The sequence below is a fragment of the Vanacampus margaritifer genome, chromosome 2 (assembly GCF_051991255.1).
Source record: "Vanacampus margaritifer isolate UIUO_Vmar chromosome 2, RoL_Vmar_1.0, whole genome shotgun sequence".
In the NCBI taxonomy this organism is placed as follows: Eukaryota; Metazoa; Chordata; class Actinopteri; order Syngnathiformes; family Syngnathidae; genus Vanacampus; species Vanacampus margaritifer.
Genome location: NC_135433.1, coordinates 1,380,180 through 1,405,471, shown reverse-complemented (window position 1 = coordinate 1,405,471; position 25,292 = coordinate 1,380,180). Strand labels below are relative to the sequence as shown.

Genomic DNA, 25,292 nt, shown 5'->3' with positions numbered 1-25,292 from the left:
CGGCAAAATCCAAATCGGCAGCAGGCGCCGCCGCAAGTGACCCGGCGTCGGACGGCGGCGCCCACGCTCATCCAAAATGCGCACCTGATGCCCGTTCAATCTCGTTCGGTCTTGGAGGAAATCACTTGACGTTTTGGGGGCTTCCCAAACGTCCCAGCTGTAGGCAACATAAGGCGTGAGGGCCGCATAGCGACTGCTGCCCGTGCGGAGGCGTGGACAACAACGGCTTGACATTTTGCCCGTTTATCCTGAGTTAGCTTGTGAAGTCATGGAATTCATTATGATAAAAAAATTAATCGCCTGACGCCCCTAATTTGTTATGTATATATATATATATTTTTTAAGATTATTAAAAATATAAAATAAACACTTTTTTTTTTTTTTTTTTAAAGAAGATTATTAAAGAGTGGCGTAGGCGATATTTTTTTTTCCACAATTAATCGCATGACTTCACTAGTTAACTCACGATTAACCAAAAATGTTATCTGTTCTAAATGTACAATATTTTTTTTAGGTTTTCATACTCTTGTTAACAAAAGTAGGGAAAAAAATGTTAAACTAATAGAACGTTTTATTTAATTTATTTAATTCATTTAATTTTTGACGTCTATAGACGTCAATGGCAGTGAATGAGTTAAAGAACGAGTCACTTTTTGAATGAATTATCAAATGCAGAAATAACTTGAGTCCATCTAGATTACTAACAAAATCATAACATTTTTACATCCTTTTTTTATTCGCAATTTTTTTAAATTTTTTACCTTTTTAAAAATCTAATATCACAAAATAAAACATGTTTTCCCATATGCAGAGTCGCACACGCACACACAATTGTGCTCAATAAAAAACACCCACGTAAGACATTCACACTACAACTTTATTGACACCAATAGAACAAAATAGCTTCTGTTACTTTTCTGTACAATATTCTGATGCGGATGGCGTGTGTGTGTGCGTGTGTGCGTGTGTGTGTGTGTGTGCACGCGCAATTGTAAAGCACACCGACATCAAATCAATCAAATAACTAGCAAAGAATGATTTAACGCTTCTTTTCATCCCGGCCATAGACGATACAATATCAATACCGACGATCTATCGATGACCTGATTTCAGAAGCCATGCACAAGAAAGCAGTCAAGTGGCAAAATGTTGCAAATCACGCGGCTATTACGGCAAACTAGTGCGGGAATACCACAAGCAGGATTTTCTCATGGACTAAATCAACGCGCGACGATGGCAAAAAACAAACAAAAAAAACCCTGGAAGAGCATTTTTATTAGGGCCCGACCCATACGGATTTTGGGAGTCCAATTAAAAAAAAATCCAATTAACTCATTTGCTCCCAAAAACGTATAAATACGTTGTAGTTTAAATATTACCATGCTCCCAAATACGCATTTATTGGTTGTTTTAAATGTTTTTTTTTTATGCTAGTGCATACAGAAGATTTTGATGCAGACTCTGAACTGAAGAGAATGCTTGAAGCAATGCTAGTTATTACAAAAACAGCCAGCAGGTGGCAGCATATAGCAGGTATAAGAGATCAACCAGAGCCATGTTGCAAACAAGGCTCCCCCCCCCCCACACTGTTACTTAAACTGAAACTTAGCTATATTCTAATGCTAATTGCTGTAAAACGGAAACTGACACAAATATACATTTTTTTCCTGATGAAAGAAGACACTCTAATCTTTCTTTTGGTAGCTTCCATGTTTTTATAGTAATAGAATACAATATTCTGTGGGTCTTGAAAAATCAGTCGAAATCCAGTAAAACAGCCAGGAGCAAAGGGGGTTGCTTCAGCGAAAAAAGCTGCGAGTGAATGAGTTAAGAAGAAAATATATCGTATAACTAAAACAACTCATTTTTTGGTTCTTTAACGCTTACAACAATCAAGCTATGAATTCAAGGCAGAACGTTTGACTGTTTTTACAACTGCTGAACTTTAAAATGGAGAGAAAAATCCCGATCAACAAGTTAAGCGCAAAGCAGTCCAACTGTGGGCGGAGTGTTTTTATGCCAAGCGCTTGGGCGCCCGTCCATGTAAAACGGGGCCCATGATATCGGTCGGGCCCGAATTCTTGTCTTCCCTTTCAATACTGAAAAAAACAAACAAAAAAAAAAAAACACCTCATGCTGACAACTCGTATTAAAGCTATCACATTGATTTTTGCACAACTATCGTAACAAAAACGTTGCGTGTCTGGAAGTGAAGACGGCCCATCGAAAACACAACGAGTTCGAGACTACCAAAAATAAACAAGACATTTTGTCATTTCTGGAAAAATTGCGTGCGAATGCTGAAAGGCAAAAAGCGTTCGTGATGCATGTCGAAGTATTTGGCATGATTTTGACTGATGTGGAATGATATGAGATGGGATGAGCTGAATATGCTGAGCTTGGAATGATTTCAATCGGTCAATGTATGTGAATTTAGATGATTTCAACTGGAGTTATATGGAGGATCAAAACGGACCAAATTTAAAATAAAGGAATAAAAGTGAAAATAAAAACCGATCTAAAAAAAAATAAAAAATGAAATCCCCAAAAATAAATAGAAATGGAAATATATATTTATACTGTCTATATACACATTCATAAATAAATAAAAGTAAAAATGATTACAAAAATAAACAAGATTAAAAAAAATAAAAATAAATGTGGAAAAATATATAAATAGAATTAAATATCAATCAATCAATAAAAAACGCTCTGCTCTCGCATTTATTTATTTCATGCTGCAGACGCTCTGTCAGGTCGAAATGTTATTCAAATGAGGGGGCGGTCCTAACGTGTCTTGGGTTGGACTTGTCGTCGAGCAACTCAAATCGCGTTGGACAAGATAGTCGTCCGTTGCTGGCGTTCTCCGTCCATTGCAAGCCGGCAACACTTCCTTGTTCACGAGCCGCTCACTCCACCAATGAGAAGGCAGCTTGCAACGGCGGAGTCCAGCCCAAGACGCGCTTAGGACCGCCTCCTCATTTGTATCACATTTCGTCCTGACAGAGCGTTTTTTTTATTTATTGATATTTTAATTCTATTTCTAAATGTATTTTTGTATTTATTTTTACATATACATATATATAGTTGTTTTTATTTCCATCCATATTATTTATTTTGGATTACGTTTTTGAATTATATTTTTTACAACCATTTTTATTTTCACTTTTATTCATTTATTTAGTTATTTATTTATTCATAATGCTGTCAGTTTTGGTCCTCCATATAGTTTTGTCTCAAGCAGCAACTTTCTCTCTTGTTTCTTTTTTTTTTTAAATTAACTCATCTAGGAAACAAGGCTCATTTTTGGGTGAGAAAAATCCTAACCATCATGGCGTGAATTTTCGCAATATGTTTAACCTTTCAGCCTTCCCACAATGAAATAAATAAAAACAAATTCGGGGTGATTGTAGTGTCGTCTGCTACTGTGCAAGCATAAATGCTACATCATCTCCATTTGCTATTTGTTACGAATAAAAACAACAATAACTGACGGTTTATCTGGAGCTCACAACAGCCGACTCACATTTGCAGACTCCCGCGTCACTAAATAAACTCCTCATGTGTTCCATTCAATTGAAAACACTCCATTTGTGCCTTGGGGGAGGTCACTCAGAAAAGAACGAATGAAAACCATGTCAAAGATGAGGAGAGGAAACACCTTGGCTCGAAAACTTCACGCTACGCAAAGAGACCAAGAACTGGAGAAGATGAAGAGGAGGAGGAAGAGGAAGAAGGGCGCACGTCAGACCACAAACCAACCGAGGCGAGGAGAAGGAAGACGGCTCGCCGGCTGCTTGCTTGCTTCTTACTGCGGAAGGGCTTTGAGGATGGCGTTGACTTCTTCGGCCACCGTCGTCAACGCAAACGCAAACTGATCCTGCACAAAGAAAAAAAAAGGAAAAAAAACACGTGATGTGTCCCTAATCAAGTGTCCCGTGTGTTGCCCGGCGTGTGCGCGACTTTATGACCTTGGTGTGCACCATGCCGGGCCGTTGGTCTCGCAGGTGCTCCAGCGTGGCCGCCATGTCCATTTCCTTGGCGCCTGCGTGCACGCACGCACACAAACACAAACACACACACACACACACACACAAACACACAAACACACACACACACACACGCAAAAGGAAAGCTTTGAGGGACATTTTCCTAAATCTCAAAGGATTTCCAAAGAACAAACTCATATATAGCATGAAATAATGAATGAATGAATTAAGTTTATGCCGATTAAAACGAAAATTGGCATTCGAAAACTGCAGTAGAGAGACTGTAGCAAGAAAAATACAAAAAATCCACCAATTAGCTGTAGTAAGACTGTAGTAAGAAAAAGCAAAATTACACTAATTAGGTGTAATAAAAAAGAAAAAACCCACTGATTAGCTGTAGAAAGACTGTAGCAAGAATAAGCAAAAATCCACCAATCAGCTGTTGTAAGACTAGGATGGGAATGGAAAACCAGTTTTTGTTGAGAAGCGGCTCCCAATGTTCCAACCATGACTTAAAAGCAACATTGGCCACTTGCGCACATTCTACTTGGCTGCGTCCGTTTTGACTGAGACGACGAGGAGGAGTTTTTCAGTGCTCAGAGTTCATCTTAGTGTTGAAATGTTACTGGAGTTGCACATTATTGTCACAAAATAATCGAGCTTGTATTGTTGTCTTCGTCGTTTTCAGAAAAGGGATGCCGTGGGTGCCAGCCGATTTAAGCATTTTGACTGATCTTTCAAGGTCCACAGAAAATGTTGTGTTTGGACTATGGAAACACACATACTACCAAATGAAAGATTGGACTCTCATCTTTCATCAGAAAAAAAAAGTTTGTTTCTACCTTATTCCGTTTTTGAGTAATCAACTCTGTAATCACCTCTGTTTTGAAACAAACGTCTTTTAACGTCTTTGGCACTCCTCCATAGGATTTTACTAAACGTTATTTAATGTTTTTGGCAGTCAAAGAGTTAAAAAACCAGCAGAAGTGGATTTTTACAAACATTGCAATCTGGTTTCATGATTAAATAAAATATATAAATAAATAAAAGGAACACTTGAACCCGGAAGGCGTGAAAGATCTGAAAGTAGCCTCCATTCATGTCTATGGAAAAGTGCAACTAATGATATCCAATGGGAAAATGCAAAAATAAATAAACTCAATAGCGCCACCTAAGCATTCGGTACCCTCAATTCATTTAGATGGAAACTGGAACTAATGATACCCAATGGAAAAATGGAGAAAAAAAAAAAAAAGCAATAGCGCCACCTTACTGGAACAATGCAATTTACCAAATGCGCCACTAAGCAGTATCAGCTGATAATGATGTTCAGTTGTATGTCTGGAAGTGGGCGTGGCAAGTAGGACGTAGAAAAAGTTCACACATTTGAAAATGAATGGGGGGGGGAAGTCCGTATTTAACATTCAATTGTGCCAATACTGTCAGTCATGTGGAATCAGACGGTAAACACCCCGGAAGGCGGGAATGTTTCAAGCGCGGTGTAAATCCGAAGTATTATGTGGGAGTTATTTGATGGTAAAAAAAAAATTGAGAATAAAATGTTACAATAAATAAGAATAAAGCATTCCCACAATTAAGGAGGAAGTTCATTATAATTATGAATTTTAAAAAATTATTAATGAAAATAAATGATTATCGCATTTTAGATTTCAGAGTTGTCCATCTGTTTTAAAAGTCAAACATGCCCCTTGAAAATCCCCCACCCCCTCCCTCCCTTGACAGGGGTTCGAGGTGAGTGTCTGGAAAAAATAGCAAGATGGCAAAAATAAAATGAAAGCAACATGATGGGTTTTTATTGCAGGAGGAAGGGCTGCGGGAATGAGTTTTTTTTTTTTGGGGGGGGGGGGGGGGGGTTCTTCCTGGTAAGAAGGCAAGCATTGGCAAATGAGGTTGAGGCTTTGGGACTACACGATGGCAACGTGGAGTGAAAAAACGTCCAGAATTTAGAAGGAAAAAAAAAAACCATCCTCCCAATTCAAAGGAGTTACTAGACACCAGTTACCGGTTTACAGATTTTTATTTATTTTTTTTGCACTTTATTAAGCAACCATTTTTTTCTGCCTCTGGTTTATTGACTCCACTGTTGGCCACAAGGTGGCAGCACGCTATTTTGCATACGTGCACACATTGTGTTATAACTGTGTTATTACATTGTAATCAGTGTGTAGATGCATTACTTGGTGTGTTACTCTTGGCTACTACAAGGTGGGGGGGGGGGGGGGGACATAATTGTAATGTTAGTGTTTATTAAGTCAGTAATTGAAGTAATGAATGGCCTTATCTTCTTTGGCAGAGGTGGTCATTTAAATATTTGTCCTTTGTGCGCTGCATAAACGCATGAATGGAAAATGCAAATTGTTCGTGCCTAATTAAGTTTGAACCGACAAAAGTGCCGAGAATTAGGATGAGCCTAATGAGTTTTTTGGGGCTCGGCGCAGACAATGCAAGTGAGGGCCAGTTTGAAAGAAATGTCAATGGCGAACCTTTGGCCATCCGGTTGAGGACCATGTCGATGAGGATGTACGTCCCGCTTCGGCCGGCGCCGTCGCTGCGCAGGAAGAGAAAACATACATTTCAGAAATCTTCGCATGTGCGTCATTCAGAAAAGTATCAACAATGGGAGAGCGCACGCATGCTCGCACACATTTAGCAAAGATAGATTATATTACTCATTTCAAAATAATTCACGTTAAGAATAACTTGAATGCATTATGTGTTCACTGAAGCAATCCCCTTCGCTCCCAGCTGGTTTACTGGATTTTGACTGATTTTGCAAGGCCCGCGGAATTGTGTCCTATTGCTATAAAAAACATGGAACCGACACTCACAGAAATATTTGAAACCTAACTTGAGATTTATGTCTTTTTTTTTTTTTACATGACAAATTCCCGTCTACTTTTTTTTGTGTGTGATAATTTTAACACAAACCTACTAAATAAACCTTATTAGTCTATCATGTTACCTATACCGGATCAATATACTGCTATGTGAAAAAACGTCCATTTAAAAAAATATATATTTTCATGTTTTTGGGATGAAACTGAAAGCAGACATCCCAAAAACGTTAAGAAAAGTAATTGATAAATTATTGAATAAATAAAAATAATAATAATAAAAAAAAATATTACATAAATAAATGGAATAAATTATAAATGATTCCAATTATCTATAAAAAAATGACATAAATCTTAAATTAAGCTTAAAATAGTTGTGTGAGTGTCGATTCCATATTTTTATAGCAATAGAACACAATATTCTGCGGGCCTTGCAAAATCACACTAATGAATATATATCATACAAGTTTAACTTTGTAGGTTTGTGTTCAACAAAACATTTTTTTTAAGTACATGGGAATTTGTCATGTAAAATGACATAAATCTTAAATTAAGCTTTAAATATTTTTGGTTAGTGTACCAAAAGAAAGATTAGAGTCTCTTCTTTCATTATGAAAAAAAAAGTATACGTCTGTCTGTTTCCGTTTTGCAGTAATAAGCATTAGAATATAGCTAAGCTTCATCATCATTTAGCATTTTTGCACATACAAATGATCAACATAAAGTGTCATCATTTGGGACACTGTAGTAAAGCTTTGTTCTCAAAAAGATATTATTAAGTGAATTTGAAATGAAGTTTTCAAGTGATCAGCTGATGAAGTCATTCTCGGTGGCATTTTACAAGTTGGGTCAAACCATTCTGGTATGGGGGAAATGCTGGCTTTTTAGGACACTGAAGCTTAATTGCCTAGTGATTTTATGAACTTCAATATATTTTTTTAGAAATATTGACATCTACTTTTCAAATGGAATACCTCCACGTAGCCCAATTTGAGAACCAGTTAAAGAATATTTATGGAGTGCAAGATTTACATACAGCAACAGTGAAATAAGATATCGTTTCTGTGAATTTTTGATTTTTGGTTATTTCAGTAACAAACTTGTTTTCTTCAATTTTAGTCTGCGTTATTAATTTTGACTTTTGATGAACTATGATGTGGATGGATGCGCAATGACGGAATGCTCTGGCGCCAGTTCGGCTTTCTGTGCTCGCTACTCGCCTGCAGTGCACGATGATGGGACAGGCGCGCCCGCGGTAACACTTGTTCACCTTCCTGCAAAACATAACAACAACACAAGGGGGCGCTCAGCGGCCACGTCTTTGGAAGCTCACCGTCACACCGCACGAGGAACGCTAACCGCTACGACGTGAAAAAGATCCGCTCCCAAGTCGGTCAGGACTTTGCAAACTGCTGCCCGAGTACGGACTCGAACTAGGCCAAGATCATATTTTGGGAGTTTGAAAACACAAGCAAAGCAGCTGATTAGAAATACTATGTAACCATATCCAAACATCACGATACGATATTATCACAATACGAAGGTCACGATACCATAATTATCACGATATTGTGGGGAGGTTGGCGATACAAAAAAAGGTCACAATATTGTAAAAAAAAAAAAAAAAAAAAGAGCTCATACAAAAAAACCATTGTGATTTTGTACATTACAGCAATGAAAAATATATAAAATATATATATATATATATATATATATATATATATATTGAGGCACTTACTTGCTAATGCAAGCACACATTGCGTTCCTCCACATACTGACACTGTTCACAATCTTTTAAACAGAAAAGGGCCAAAACATGCCTTGTGAAAATTAAACTGCACTAAAAACATTAGCCACCAGAGGGTGCTAGATCTGCACAAATGGAAATCAACACAACTTTTTTAACAGATGCGCTGCTTTTAATATCACGACATGACAATATTGCCGTTATCGTTACATCCTAACAAATAAATGATAATGACCATAAAACAAAGAAATGTGAACATTTAAGATTTCAGGTGTTTTTAAATTTTGGGAAAAAAATATTTACTGTAGAAAAGTATAGAAAGCTATGTTATTTACTTGCTTAAGTTTCCATTCAACTTTTTAAGACGTACTGATAACCTTGGGAGCTCCCTGAACGTTTTGTTAGAAATGTAAAAGGATGTCAATTTTCGAAGGAAAAAAACAAACTACATTTTGAAAAGTCTGAAAAATTGTTCAATAAACATGCTTTAAGACAATACAACAAGATTGGCATTTGTATAAAAAAAAAAAAATCCAACCCCACCTTCCCCACACTGAAAATGAATATTGGCTTGAAATTTCGGTTATCGGCCTCCTCCTGAAAAAAAAAACCATATCAGTCTATCGCGACAGCTGATCTCGTGAAAAGAAGCGTGAAAATCTCTTTGAAGACGAGAACTCCAAAGAAGCTGATTGAAGCTGCAGGTTGTGTGAGATCCGTTGCACGCGGGAGCATGAATTAGTCATGATTCTCTTGTTCCTCGGAATTGTGAAACATTCCTCAAAGCTTCCTGCGAGAAGAAGCTTGACAAAAAAAGAAAAGAAAAGCTCTCCGAGCAAAAGTAAATGCCGGCTCTACCGTTGACACCTCGGAAGCAAAAACTTTGGTATCAACATCATTTTTTAGAAATATTTTTCGCCTACGGAAGCTTCAGAGAAAGGAATGTTGGGAAAGCGGAACACAGAAAGACAGATCACATCTGACCGATTCTGACACTCATGTATGGACCATTTTACACTAGCCCCTTTCACACTGACTATCAAGGCCAGCTTTATCCTTACGTCATTAATCTGGGCGAATGGTACAGACACAGAATGAAGGGTTGAAATGATGAACCCGTAAAGTTTTCAGCTACAGACCAGAGCAGAGACCTAAAAGCGGCCACCAGCGTGTAAGGGGAAGCTGCCACTAGAGATGTGAAGTTTCACACCCAAAAGTCATACCCTTTCCCTTTCTTATATTACCATGTATCAAATAATCGGGCGTACCACAGATACGTGTCCCGCTTTAGTCAATTCTTTTGGCATACACTAATCATTTTCACACTGTCAACATATCAGACAAAGCTTCTTTTTTTCCTGAGTTGTTGTGTGTGAAACGTATCGACATGAAATGGAGTTATTCTGCCAGTGGAGTTAGTGTCAAAGGGTTGTGTAAAAGCCAATGCATGGAAGCTGAAAACAGGAAAAATTCAAACCAGAGACTCACCTCTGTGTGAAACAAATGCTAGCTCTACCTTTGCACCTCTTACAGTATGTACCATTTTGATGATGGGCTGGCAGTAGTGTGAAAGGGGATAGCAGAAAGCTAAAAGGACAGAGGAAGGAAGTTTGTGATGCAAGATGCTGACGTCATCTAACTATCTGAATTTCACACAGACACAGCAACATCCCAAAGGTTGTGTGTGAAAGGCACAGACAAATAAACGACAATTTCCATCTGAAACCCGCTGTGTGAAAGTGACTTGCTGTGTTGGCGGGGGGGTTGGTTAGCGGGGCTGAAGGGAGTTGCGTCTCTCTCCACCCACACACCCCGAGTGGGAGCTCACTGCAGTCAAAAGTCACGTTGCCATGGCAACAGCTGGCAGGGGGGTGCGCAAAAGGGGTGCGCTCACGCCACGCTAAGCCTAATGACTCGGCGGAGAACGAGTTGACAAAAGAGGTCATGTTGTTGCATTAGTGTGGTGTAATGGTTGAGCTGGCCTTTAACCACCTGTGCCTTTCACGCAAAAGTGAGTGGCAGGTATTAACATCCCCCTTTTAACATATTCCAGGGATTTAGATTTACACAGCCACCGTTCTGCCTCTAATATAACCTCCAAAGGCAGAACATCAACCCGACCGCCCAATTCACTGCCAGTACCTTTCACACAGATCAGGAAGCTCGGAAAAATCCGTCTTTGAGTGGCAGTGTGAAAGGGGCGAGTGTGTGTTGAGTGATTCTATAAATACATCACGCAAAAGATGCTTCACAGGCGAAAACGGTAGAACCCAGCGGTGAAGTGGTATACTGAATGTCGGTGTTAAAACTTATACCCCAATACACCTTTTCGCAGGGATACGTCATCCCGCATTTGGATTTAGAAGGTGTGACTGCTCATGAGTTGTCTGACAGCAACAATTGTTTTCAACACAACAGGGTGGGAGAAATGGCAAGTGTTAAACTTCACATCTCATTAAGCGCTTTCACACAGAGACATGGCATCCCTAATTTGAATAATTAGATAATGTGATGGAAAAAAATAGACAGGTGCTGCCTAGGAACTTTCTGTGTTTCACACAGGTGCAGTCCCACCTGAGATCTGTCTCTCATGCGCCCTCCAAAGTTTTTGTCTTGAATGACATTTATGTCTTGAACCCCCCATTTCAAGTACACACATTTCACACAGAGAATTCCACAATTTCAGTCTCAGTGACGTATGTTGTATGAAAATATTGAACAGCAACAATTGCTCAACAAAATAGGGACGGTGAAGTGACCGTGTTAATCTTCCCCATACATTTTTCCTGTGTCCCCTTTCACGCAGCCGTCATTCCGCCTATATACCGGGAAGCCGACAAAATGGAGAATCAGCCCCCTAATTTGATTGGGAACGGCAACCCGGTAAAAAAGATGAGAATAATCCGTCTTTTGATGGACAGCATGAAAGGGGCTCAAGCGAGCGTGCAGGCGTGGGAGAGGAAGGCGGGGCCAAGCATGAATAAGCAAAAAGGAGGAGAGGTCATCTTGGGTCAGCGGGCACAGTGAGGAGGAAAAAGTTGGAAAGGGGGGAGGGGCTGTTGGGTGGGTTAGTTTTAGGGTTTGCAGGAGGGGGGGGGTTAAGGGTTTGGTGAGGTTTGGGGGTCCATGCGGCCCCCTCAGTTGCAGAATCACAGTCTCCAATGATCACTTTTGTGACTATGCAACTGGGCTCATATTACTAGCTGCAACATCACAAAAATGACACTGGCAACCGCTAGTTAGCTGGTAAAGGGGTTGGGTGGGATTAACATGCTGTTTTGGGGGGGGGGGGGGGGTGAAGCTTGTTTCCATGGTAACCACGCCAAGCACTCTGTCTCCTACAACATCACCTCCTATGACGACAGGGCCCAAGGATCCGTAGAGGTTTTGAAAAATGCACCCTCCAAAGCCAGTTTGACGAAGCAACATGAAATTTGGTACACGTCAATTACGAGCGGACCCACAAAAAGTCTCAAGAAGCTAACTTGGGAAAGACACGGCAAGTCTGCCATTTTGGTTTGAAGCAATCATTTTAAGGTCATAAAAAAAGAAATTTGAATTAAAGTCAACACTTTTTGAAAATTCCGCCCCGAAAGCCAGTTTGACGTAGCAACATGAACTTTGGTAGACATGTCAATCATGTGTGGACTCACAAAAAAAAATCCATCCGGGAAAGGAACAGGAAGTGTAGCAATTTTGTTTAAAAAAAACATTTTAGGGTGATTAAAAAACTCTTAAGTCAACAACATTATTGTTTTTCAGCATCCAAAGTCAGTCTGACGTAGCAACTTGAAATTTGGGAGATGTCAATCATGTGTGGACCAACAAAAAAAGTCTGTGGAAGCCATCACGGGAAATAAACAGGAAGTTTGCTATTTAGGTTTAAGAAGCCATTTTAGGATGATCAAACAAAACTCTTAAGTCAACCACACAAACGTTTTGAAAATTCAGCCCCCAAAGCCAATTTGACGTAGCAACATGAAATTTGGTCGACATGTTAATTATTAGGGGTGGAGCCACAAAGAAGTCTCAGGAAGTCTGCCATTTTCTTTTTAAGAAGTCATTTTATCGTGATAAACAACACTCGCAAGGAGGCAATAACATCGTTTGGAAAATTCAGCGCAACAAGAAATTTGGTAGACATGTCGATTATGTGCAGACCCACAAAAATGTCCTTAGAATCCATCCTGGGAATGACATAGGAAGTCTCCCATTTGGATTTGAATCAATCAATTTAATGTCATAAAAACGGGATTTCGAATAAAAGTCATCACGTTTTTGAAAATTCAGCCCCTGCAAGCCACTTAGCAACACGAAATTTTGGTAGGAATGTCGATCATAAGAAGAACCACAAAAAAGTCTCAAGAAGTCACGCTTGAAAGGAAACATGAAGGTGGCCATTTTGGTTTGAAGCAGCCATAATTAAGCCTGAAAGAGCATCCATCTGCTACAAAATACTCCGACCCGAGTACAGATCAGAAGTCCAGTGTTGCCTTCACTGACCTCCGGCTTTATCAAATACTCAATGCTCAGACAGTTTAGCACCTGAAAGAACCGGTGAAACCTTCATTAAAACCTTTTCTTTTGCTAAGTCGTGGAGTCAGAGCCGGGTTCCTTACCTGCGAAAGTCCAAGAGGGTGCGACTGGTCTCGGGCACATTCTGGTTGAGCCAAGTCAGGAAATGGAACTGCGTGACGGTTCGTGTCTCGTTGGTCTGCATGTTCTTCAGGTAGAAGCTACGCACCAGGAAGTCGTCGCACCAGATGCGCTCCGACACCAGGTTGACCTGCAACAACAACCGCAACTCTTGCAGCCGCAGCAGCCATCGTTTCCCAAAACACACGATGCCAATCCACAACCAATCCTTTTACGATGCACTAACATGCAATCCGATTTCAACACAATGAGAAACAATTGATACCATTCACTTCAATTCCAATACGATTCCATCAGTCTAGAATGCGATTCAATCGATAACAATCACTCCAGTTATTTGCAAAGGATCACAAAAGTCACGGTTCAGATTGGAAGCAAAATGTCATATTTAGCCCTTTAGGATTTAGGACCACAACTTTCAGTACAATATGAGGCAGAAACATTCTTATTTTTTTCGTGGCCCATGTGTAAAATAACAAGGTATTAATGGCAAATACAATACAAAGTAGCCTTAGTCCAGAATATTGAAAAAGGAATTCAAGTAAGTCAATTACCAGCTGGGCACTCGTTACTAATGCTAACAGCTAGCTGATAGCCACTTACATCGGAGACTTCTGCCGTATCATACAATGACGGCGTATTTAATTAGCGGATTCTTAGCGTCCTAAATTAGCGATTGAATATGAGTTTGGGATAGCGTTGTGTTGATGTTGGTCGCAACTTTAATGTCAATCAAAACTACCATAAAGAACTCCTTAACGTCTAAAAGGGAAGTCTAGCTAACCATCACGCCACAACGTGGGCCAACTTCAAAGTCAAAGTCTACTGAGGCTATTTGCATTGCCGTCAATGTATGGACTATATGCCACGGAGGAGGCGGGACTTGCGACTTCCGGGTTTTCACCCATCAGCTTTGTTTCCGTTTCCGGTTTGCGGGTTTTTTTCTCCCACCAACCAATTCGCGGATCGAACCTTTGGGCCTGATCTGAACCGATCACGGATGATCCGCTGCACCACAACCTATCGCCATACGAATCAGTCAATCTAAAGATCGTTTTATCCACAAAATCTTGATGTAACAGGTAATCTGGTGACACCCTTCAATCTCAAACTATATCCGTCACACACTTAGCCGCAATTACGATGACGAATTGATGCCTACCATTTTTTCTCATATACCAAAGAAAGTCCTAAAAAGCACCCGGTCCAGACGGCGTACCTCGTAGATGTGGTAGAGATTGGAGCCCTCGTCCGGCCAGTAGTGGTAGCACTGTTTCACGCCGCTTTCCACCAGCGGCGTCAGCATGACGATCACCACGCATCCGTTCTCCCAAACCATCTGGAAGAAAAGAAAAAAACAACATACAAGGTCAGGAAGTGCTAAGGAAGTTTTCAGACTTGTGATTGGACCGAAGCTTTACCTGCCAGAAGTCGGCCACGGTGGACGGCAGCGGGCCTTGCGTGGCAATGTAGGCTGGGTTACGAGGGTCATGGTCCATCTGCGTGAAACACAAAAATATGAATTCATTTCAGTATAGTAGTAACAGCGTCACATTAATCAGAAAACATTCGTAAAAAAAATGCCCAAAAGGATTCAAATCCTTCTTAAGAATTAATATATTTTTTTTTACGTTCTCTTAAAATTTCTTGGATTTCAAAAATAATGAATCTGAATTTTCTTGGTCATAATATTCATCCTAATTACCTTTTTAGTAGATTTTCTGCTTCATTTTCATAAACGTTACTTTGTACTTAATTATACTACAAATCCAACTTTATTCTCATAATAGTTTTTTTGGGTATCCTAATACACATATATACATTTCTTCATGAATCCCGTTTCGCATAGTTCTAAATTTTCTTGAATTAATTTTTCTATTATATTAGGACTTTCCTCTCGTATATTCGGAATTTTTGATTGACACAAGGAAAAATACTTCTTTTTTTAAATTCAAATTTAAGTAGGGCCGAGATGATTAATCAAATAACTTAAATAATTTAATTACAAAAAAATGAAATTATTAATATCTAGCCTCATGAATGGACTTTTTGCCATTTGACTACCACAATGTAACTAATACTTTTTAGCATTCAGCAACAATCTCGATTTTTGTTTGACTTTGTCTTGTCAGTGTGAACAGTCCAATTCCGATTTTTCCATATATATATTTTTTATCCTTTGTATGTGGCTATAAATCAGATATACCATATCGGATATAAATCATTTTAAATGATTGCCATTTTTATATTTTTAAGGAGTAATTTACTGAATTATTTCTTCAGCTGTTTTCATTGTTCTTATTTTGTCTCGTTCTTATTACTTAGGTTTTGTTTTATTTTTATCTTATTGTATGTTGCCACATTTGTTTTTGTGATGTGTACGACTCCATCAAAACATCGGATTTCGCTCCAATTTAAACATAGCCTTCCACTGCACGTCTTCCATCTGCCGTCAAGTCCTCCGCGATTAAAATTGCGGAGGAACAGCGTGGGCGCGAGGTGACGAACTCGCTAGCTGGCACCGCCTATTAGCATGCAAATTTGTACGCTAAACGCAATTATGAGGCCAGGCCAATTTAGCTGCCGGCAATTACGCAGACGAGACAGATGAATTCTGAGGCGTGCAAAATTGGTTGCCCCCCCGAAGCCTTTGTGAGGCTGCCGGACTAACTAACGCACTTGCTAGCAAATTCCTGCTTGTTGATCATTAAAATGTCCAAAGATGCAATTGAGTCACACACACAAAAAAAAGAAAGAAACCGCAGCAGGTGAAATTCAGCTTATTTGCATAGTTAATGTATATTCGCTGGCAGAAGTGCACATTTGCAAAGAAAATAATCATGTCTTTTGAGGGACACTACAAGGAAGACAAATGTAAGCTCAGGTTTTGATCAGAGTAGAATGGAATACGACTTGTAGTGTTTACATGAAAGACCCATAAAAAAATAAGCTACCTTGACATTATATTGTATTTTTAGAAACTTGCTTTACAAATAAATGTATGCATGAAAGACCTATTTTCCGAAATTTACTGTATACTTGACATATTTGCATAAATATTTTTTCCCATATGTGATTTTTTTTTAAGTAGTTTTTTTTACCTGTAATCATTTGGCTTAAATTGTGTTTTTTAATTAATTAATTTAATTGTCTATTTGCCAATATACACCCAAATGATTTTATTTATTTTTTGTTCCAACTTTTTTCTCTAAATGCAGTGGATCCCTGCTACATCCACCTGGATATTGACCAACAACCAATCATGAAAATCAGCCAATAATTGATGCTCATTATAGGTGCCATAAAAAAATGCATCAAGAGGTCAGTTACAAAAAAGTGGAGAATCGGGGAAAAAAAACTAAAAACTAATAGTGAAAATCAACAAATAATTGATGCTTCTTAGAAATGTAATGAAAAAAAAATGCAAATGAATGAAAGCTCAGTTAAAAAAAAGTAGGGGGTCTTTTTTGTAGGTATAAAGGGAGAATTGGGAGGGAGGGGGGCGGCACATCCATGGCACTCACCAGGTCAGGCCCTACCTTTTAAAACCACAGGCATTTATAGTTACAGATACTAAATGGAGATTTCCACTCCAAGTGGACAACAGTAAAACATACGCCTCCTCCAAATTCCATAATTATTATTCGATTAATCAATGGGAGAGTCAGTAGCATAATCGATATGCAAAATATTTGATAGCGTCATCTAAATTCAAGAGATGCCGATGATGTATTTATTTTTATGATAATCTGAAATGAAAAACACTCATTCCAAATTAGAAGGATGTCATTTTTAACTCATTTCTTTTTAACTCCCAGCCATTTTCACTGAAGCAATCCACTTCGCTCCCGGCTGTTTTATTGTATGCTGACTGATTTTGCAAGGCCCCCACACAGTATTTTGTTCTATTGCGATAAAAACCCTAGCAAAAGAAGGATTAGAGTCCCTTTTTTTAAATCAGGAAAAAAGTACATTTCTATCTGTTTCCGTTTTGCAGCAATTAGCATTTAGAATAAAGATAAGTTTTGTCATTATTCACAAATCTATTTAGAAATGTGAGTAATGGGCTTTTTTTTTAACATGGCCCTGGTTGAGCTCTTATACTCTGCTGCTACCTGCTGGCCGTTTGTGTAATAACTACCATTTCTTCAAAAGTTATTTTGTTGAGAGGCTGCATCAAAGCCTTCTGTATGCTTTAGCATTAAAAGAACGTATAAATACGTCGTTGGGACACAAAGCATTTAATATAGAAGATATTTCTAGGTTTTTGGAAGCAAATGAGTTAAGCACATTAAATGGTTTGGTTTCAGAAAATCAAGCATAAAACTAATCTAAGGCTTAGTTGCTTCAGCAAGATGCTCATTTAAGAACTTTTGTGCGCGTTGCAGCTAATAGAATGCACCTTTGAGGGCATGTTCCAAATGATTGATTCCAACAAAAAGGCCATTGTGGATGCAGTGTTGTTGCTGTTCTGCCTGGAGGGGCAAACAAGTTCCTATAAATCCCAACACGTTTTTTTTTTTCGACTAAGAAAAAAAATCTCCTCAGTCAGCGCGGCTGAAAAGTAAACAAACGTGTAACAATTAGCGAGCCGCCAAGGTGAAAAACATCCCTTTCCCGAGGGGGTGGGTCCATTTTTTGTAGCTCACGCCGACACTGGCCGGCGGTCTTGGTCATGAATATTCAGCAGGCGGGATGCCCCGTCAGCGGCTCGGATGGAAGGCCGCGGGTGCGTGCGTGCGCGTGCGTACTTACGATGGGGCTGGCGTTGATGTAGTCGGAGTTGCCTTGACTGTTGTCCAGTCGCAGGTTGATGCGGGAATGATCATCTGGATGGGAAAGAGGTGCAAATTGAGGAATTTTTCTTTCCATAATTCATCACATTTTCTCTCCAGCCAAAGTGTGCAAAATATGAAGAATTTTTACGATAGACGGTCATCTCTGCCCTCTTGCAGCACTTGAGACATTTTGCCTTTAAAAACATTGCTCATATTTTAATTAATATCAAAATTACAGAATTTTTCTCTAGTAAAACGATATAACAAAATTCACACTTTTTAAAAATATTTTGTTTTTTGTCGTAGTTTAATTACATGAAAGACTTTTTCCGTCTTCCGTCTTGTAATATTTAAAATCTTATCTTGTTCACTTTGCCTCATAACATTCACAAAAATGAGGCCTTAGTTCTCATCTTTGTTGCAAAGTTAACACTTTTTACCCTCACAAAAGTATTTCAGTAAAAATTATCCTGGCAATATTCAGACTTTGTTCTAATTTTGTTGTCTCTGAATATTATACTTTTTCAAAAAAAAAAAATTATTGACTGATTTATGTCTAGTAATGGCTTTTTGGAATATTTGATTTTTTTCTCCCCCACACACAATTCTGACTTGTTCTTTATGATGTAAAAAATAAAAAAAAACTTTGCAAATATTACAGCTTCTTTCCGCATAAAAATATTCAGTCTTGACTTTATCTCCTAAAATTGTGAGTTATTATTTTTTTCCTCTGGTAATATAACACGATTACGATTTATCTCATGTTTTATTATGGTCATATTTGTATGAATGTGTCTTTTGTGCTGAGCCCAAAAATCCGTCTGATATAAAAGTATTGTTTCGTCGCCATCTAGTGGCCTCTTGGTGCCAAGGAACTATTTTGGCGTGAGTGAAAAAGCTTCATTTAGTCAGGCCGCAGCCCTGTCTAATAGAAATGCAGTGCTACGCCACCCTCTTGTGGCAACTGTAGGAAAGTACAACCCTATTAAATAAAGGGTCAGAAACACCGCATTATGAAATGAGAGAAAAAACAAACTAAAACCACTCAAGTTCTGGATGATTCCAAGCAGATTGGATACAATCCAGCTCATGTTGGTGACATTTTGCGTCTTTTTAGTCTTTGGTCAAACATTTCTTGACATTTTCTCTGGCGAGTCTCGGGCTAAGTTTCATCATTATTCACAAATCTATTTAGAAATGTGAGTAATGAGCTTTTTTTTCAACATGGCCCTGGTTGATCTCTTATACTTTGCTGCCACCTGCTGGACGTTTTTGTAAAAAAATACCATTGCTTTAAGCAACCTCTTCAGGTCAGAGGCTGCATCAAAGCCTTCTGTATGCTCGAACATTTAAAAAAAACTTAACACCAAAAAAAAAAAGAAAAAAGGAAGGAATACGTTTTTGGGACCATGGCACTATTTTAAATAGAAAGTTTTTGTACGTTTTATACGGAGTGAATGAGTTAAAGTTGTAATATTATAAGATTGAAATCCTAATATTGTGACATTAAAGTTTAATGAAGTTTAAAGTTTTCTAATAAACTGTCACGTAACTGATCGCTCCGCCCCTTTTTCTATATATATTAACCTTGGGATTGAGAGGTTTTTTTTTTTTTTTTATGCACCTATACTAGATGGGTGCATAACATATTTTGGGATCTTGTCTGGGAGTTGAACAAGGGACCTCATCATTAAAAAAAAAAAAAATCCTTTTGATCCAGATTTTTCCTAACTTGGTCTAGTTTTTGGGCCGCGACCGGCGAAGGACGGACTGTTTGCCTTACAGGCCACCACGGCGAGCGATCGGTTCTTCTTCGCGTTGCCGTCCTTCAGGCCCACGGTGCAGACGTTGGGCTCGGCCTGGTAGCCACACAGCGCCTCCCACTCCTTCTCCAGACGGTTCTTGTTTTTCAGGTGGTCCTCCATGTACGACTGCGGGAAAGGAGGACAAACGCAATTCGGGTTTCAATGACGCCGAGTGGACTGCAACGGAAACAAATCTTTAAATGGACTCGAGGAATGATCATAGAAAAAACGGAATATTCAAAATATACATTTATGAGATGGACTTTCAAATCTTAACGTCATCCCCGGCAAAACCCAGCTGCATAAAACGTCTTTACCAGAGGACGAGGCTTTATTGCCTGCCGACGTCAAACCCGGCGTCTCGGTTCTTTCTACAAGCAATGTACTCACTATACCAGCTCAGTGGCCTAGTGGTACAGTGTCCGCCCTGAGACTGGGAGGTCGTGGGTTCAATCCCCGGCCGGGTCATACCAAAGACTATAAAAATGGGACCCATTGCCGCTCTGCTTGACACTCAGCAATAAGGGTTGGAATTGGGAGGTTAGATCACCATATGATTCCCGAGCGCGGATGCTGCTGCTGCTCACCGCTCCCTCAGGGGATGGGTCAAATGCGGAGAACGAATTTCGCCCCACTTACTGTAGGTGGGTGTGACAATCAGTGAATCTTATCTTAATATCAGCTCCCCAAAAGTGTCTCGGGACTGGAAAGTCTTGGTCCTAGGTCCACTTTGTTACCTATTTGAAGCTCAATCCCAGTGGTGGGAAAACTCGGTCCTTGAGGGCCACAGAGTGCTGCAGGTTTGATGATAAGTCACTTGCTAAGACTTTAGGGTCTTGTATCTTCAAGAGCATCACAAGTATGAAGAAAATCACCACCATTGGCAACACACGTTTCTAATCTTCATCATATCTCCTCCTCTTCAATGTGATTTTTGGTTCCGTTCCAGCAGAAGCAACACATTCATGACTTCTCTGTGATCTTTCTGTTATCATGACATTATGGATGGATGGACCGGCTTGCTTCCCTCCTTGCTGATGATATCTCACACCCCTTACCCAATCCACTAACATATGATCACCCCCCACCCCGCCCCCAAAACTCACTCATACCCACTCTAACGCCAGAGTAATCGGGTTTCGCGGCGGCCTAAAGGGATTACCGCAATCCAATCAGGAGGTGCCGAGATCACCATGTGTCGTCCAAACACTCAATAATCCCCTTGGAGGGAGGGGGGAGGGGCTTATAGGCAATAACATGCAATAAGACGCCATTGTGGCTTTCAGGGCATCTGGAAGAAAAGCTGGTGGAGATGTGATCAAAAGGTAGACAATAGCAACTTGGATCCTGCCAGCCGGAAACATCTTGAGCGGGATAACATTCAAAATCTGGAAATTCGTCCTCAAAAATCACGGCGCTTTTTTGAACATTCATGCTTTTTTCATTGGATTGTTTTACACAAATGTAAATAAAATTCTAATGAAATTTTACTTGCACATTATGGCATATTATGAACGAGATTATAAAGAAAAAAAAGGGCTATTTATGCCAATAATATGAAAGTAGTAAACACCAAATAACTTTACATTTCTTGTATATTTTGGTTCTGGTCCCGGGACTCAGTTTGAAAACATTCAAGCACAAAACTTGTACTCAATGTTTTTGGAACCAGTCGAAGACGCCGGGTTGCAAAATGTGCCGCCAAATCTGCTACTGACACATAAGACATTGATATGAAACTAATTCAGCTAATAAGAAACGGAATTCTACTGCCACTAACTTATATATGCAATCCATCATTTATGACTGGGACGTTCCCAAATTGAGATGAAAATGGCAAAAGTTGTCCCCATTTATAAAGGGGAAGATTTATATGAATGTGGCAGTTACAGACCCATTTCAATCTTACCACAATTGTCAAAAATCTTGGAAAAACGTTTTAATGATAGACTTGATACATTTATAATAAAGCACAATTCATTAGACAATAGTCAGTACGGTTTTAGGAAAAATCTTTCTACTGCACAAGCTTTGACTGAATCCATGGAAATGATTGCCGATGCCATTGATCAAAAATTATATTCTATTGGAATTTTCCTTGATCTAAAAAAAAAGTCTTTGATACAGTAAATCATGAAATATGACTTAAAAAATGAGAGGGAATTGGAATTAGAGGTGTCGTTCTAGACTGGAAACGAAGATACTTATCCAAAAGATCTCAATATCTGACAATTGGAGGGAGCATCTCGAAGAGACTCGAAGTCACGTGGTGAACCCCAGGGCTCGGTTTTGGGTCCTAAATTGTTTATACTATACATAAATGGCATATGCAAGGTCTTTGCTGATACAAATATTTTAATGCTTTTTATTAGACTACAACATTTTTTATATATAAATTAAACAGTGTTGATTTTTCTATTATTTTACCTCGTATCCATTAAACAGTTGCTTGGAACACAAATATATCGAAGACAATTGTGTCACATATTGGAATAAATCAAAAAACCTTGGAGGCATTATCTGATTATTTGTACTTTTTTTTTTAGCTAGTTTTGATTAAAAAAATATTGCACACAATACATCAAAGCCGTTTCTGTTGTTTATTGGAAAATTCATACACAGCAACAGGCATGTTGTTATTTTTCAGCTAATATGTCGGGCTGGGTGATTTATATCGAAGCCAACAATAAAATGTACAAAATGTGAAGATTCATTCCTTATGCATACCCAGACGTGAGTTTTGTACTCGTTTAGCTAGTCTCGATCAAGCTGTTAATTGGAACAAATAAAAGGAAAAACGAAAGAAAAAAACGTTTGCGTTTTTCTTTTACCCGATGACGATGATGATTTTCACGACTTAAGCTCGTTTCAAAATATCGTACACAGCATATGAAAGCCATCTCGGTCGTTTTTGAAATAAATACAGAATAATGTTATTTTGACAACCTCTGATAAAAAATATTGCACATCAAAGAGATGTTTTTCAACTAAAATGTTGAGGTGGGGAGGTATAAATAGAATACCCCCCCCCCCCCCAAAAAAAAAAGAAATTATGAGAAAATCACAAAACGTGTTAATTTTGAACAAAAACAAATATAAGAACAGTGGAGGCACATACTTTTGAACTGACGATGATATTTTTGACTAGTTTAGTTAAAGTAGATAAATTTAAAAATTTAAAAAAAAACTGGAAAATGTGTACTTTTTGATATTTTGATTACTTTCGCTAAAAATATCACACATGAAAGCCTTTTTATGGTTTTACATCTAAAAAATGAATCGCACAAAACTGCAGATGACTTTTCGCAACCATATTTTGACTACTTTAGTTCATCTCCATCAACCTGCTGCTACGTCACAAACACAATCGATTCATTTCTTGATACGTTCGACTACCTGGCGACCACTCGTCCGCCCTGGCGTACTTGACCCGGCAACAGATCGCGTCGCAGCTGGCAAATCGCACACAAAACAAAACCCTAAAATAATGCGGGGGGGGGGGGGGGGGCTAATCTGCGGCCAGGATAATCTCCAACACTTGCCCGGGCCGCAACAAAGGACAAGATAATGTGCTTTATAGAGAGAGTCCACTAATCCTCTTGAGACACAGGCGGAGAGGATGTGGGGGGGGGGGGGGGGGACTATGGGGTTGGGGGTACGGAATGGGAAGAGGGCCACATGAGGGCCACTAACACATTAACATAAGATAAGATGCTGAAAGCTGCATCAAATTAAAAAGCGGCGGCCGCGAGACGACATGGAAGTGGGCGACTTTGGAGGAGGGGCTTGCTCCTTGGAGGCGGACCCACTTTTATCTCATCAGCGTTGACTCGCCTTGCTGCAAATGTGATGAAGCGCACTGAAGAACACGTCCTGGTCTGGAGTCGTTTTCATGGGGAACCTGCTGAATGGCAAGTGCGGGTGGTGGTATGCATGGTGAGCAGAGAGCAACCATACGGTGGGATCCAACTAAAATTGCATTGCTGAGTTACAATTGTTTATGGCAGTGGTTCTTAACTCTTTGACTGCCAAAAACGTTAAATAACGTTTAGTAAAATCCTATGGAGGAGTGCCAAAGACGTTAAAAGACGTTTTTTTTTCAAAACAGAGGTGAAACTAACCATTTTCTATTGTTGATTACTGAAAAACGGAATAAGGTAGAAACAAACTTTTTTTTCTGATGAAAGATGAGAGTCCAATCTTTCATTTGGTAGTATGTGTGTTTCCATAGCCCAAACACATAATTTTCTGTGGACCTTGAAAGATCAGTCAAAAATGCTTAAATCGGCTGGCACCCACGGCATCCCTTTTCTGAAAACGTCTGGCAGTCAAAGAGTTAACCTTGTTGGGGGTTCTGAACCCTACCAGTTTCCTAGGCGCAATCATAAAATCTTTCACTGGTTTGTGGTTAACTAGGGAGAGGTGAAAACTAGGAGAGCTAAAAAAAAAAGAAAATAATAAAGGAAAGGAAAAGACTCAACTAGGAAAACTAGAACAATAGAGATCCGGACGTTGGTCACTAGCGCGGCCATTTTGGCAGCATAGAAAAAGCGTCTGCCACTTTTGCGTAAGCGGCAAACTTTAACAATGATTGACAGCTGTTGTGGACCAGCTGCCACACAACTACCAGAAGAGGCAAAAAGAAAGATCTACCAAAAGAGGAACCAACGCGTAGCCAAGGGAGCAGCACTTTATACATGCTGGCTAAATCAGCAGATGCTAACTGTTAGCACACGCAAAACGTGGGGGAAATAATCTGTTTCCTTCGTTTGTGCTGCAACAGTTGAATTTGACTCTTTTGACTGCCAAAAACGTTAAATAACGTTTAGTAAAATCCTATGGAGGAGTGCCAAAGACGTTAAAAGACGTTTGTTTCAAAACAGAGGTGAAACTAACCATTTTCTGTTGTTGATTACTGAAGAACAGAATAAGGTAGAAACAAACTTTTTTTCTGATGAAAGATGAGAGTCCAATCTTTCATTTGGTAGTATGTGTGTTTCCATAGTCCAAACACATCATTTTCTATGGACCTTGAAAGATCAGTCAAAATGCTTAAAATCGGCTGGCACTGGGTTTCTGAAAACGTCTGGCAGTCAAAGAGTTAATAACTGACCAGCATCATAAAGAAGACTTTTTACAGCACAAATGATGGCGGCCGCGGCCCAATGAACACATAAATAAATCCGGATTGTACAAACTTGTAAAGCCTTCTTTGTGTGCTCACATTTGAAAGCACTCACGGGTGCAAGAGAGAAGGTCATTCCACAGAGCCTCGCCGAGTAGCAAAAAAGTTCATCTTGTCTACAAATCTATATCGTCCTGTGTTTTTTTTGGAGTAGCGTGTCTCTACGGCGACAACGCCGCAGTTTGTGCCTAAATATACACCTGCAGTAAATGCAAGTATTTAAGTGCGTGCTTCTGGCGTGTAACCCAGCGCAAATACTCGAGCCGATGTCAACAAA

General features: G+C 39.3%; 1 protein-coding gene across 2 annotated transcripts in view; it reads right to left on the bottom strand.

Moving 5' to 3' along the window:
• Positions 1-856: 856 nt before the first annotated feature.
• The window catches only part of LOC144043068 (receptor-type tyrosine-protein phosphatase N2-like), a 92,242-nt gene continuing 67,806 nt past the window's right edge, over positions 857-25,292 (bottom strand). For both annotated transcript variants that reach the window (XM_077556307.1, XM_077556308.1), the window contains 9 exons: positions 19,809-19,956; positions 18,003-18,076; positions 14,669-14,746; positions 14,467-14,586; positions 13,211-13,377; positions 8,065-8,118; positions 6,494-6,558; positions 3,972-4,045; positions 857-3,880 (listed from right to left, as the gene is read on the bottom strand). In XM_077556307.1, the coding sequence (XP_077412433.1) occupies positions 3,809-3,880; positions 3,972-4,045; positions 6,494-6,558; positions 8,065-8,118; positions 13,211-13,377; positions 14,467-14,586; positions 14,669-14,746; positions 18,003-18,076; positions 19,809-19,956 (852 nt within the window). In that variant the 3' untranslated portion in view covers positions 857-3,808. The remainder of the gene's footprint in view (positions 3,881-3,971; positions 4,046-6,493; positions 6,559-8,064; positions 8,119-13,210; positions 13,378-14,466; positions 14,587-14,668; positions 14,747-18,002; positions 18,077-19,808; positions 19,957-25,292) is intronic.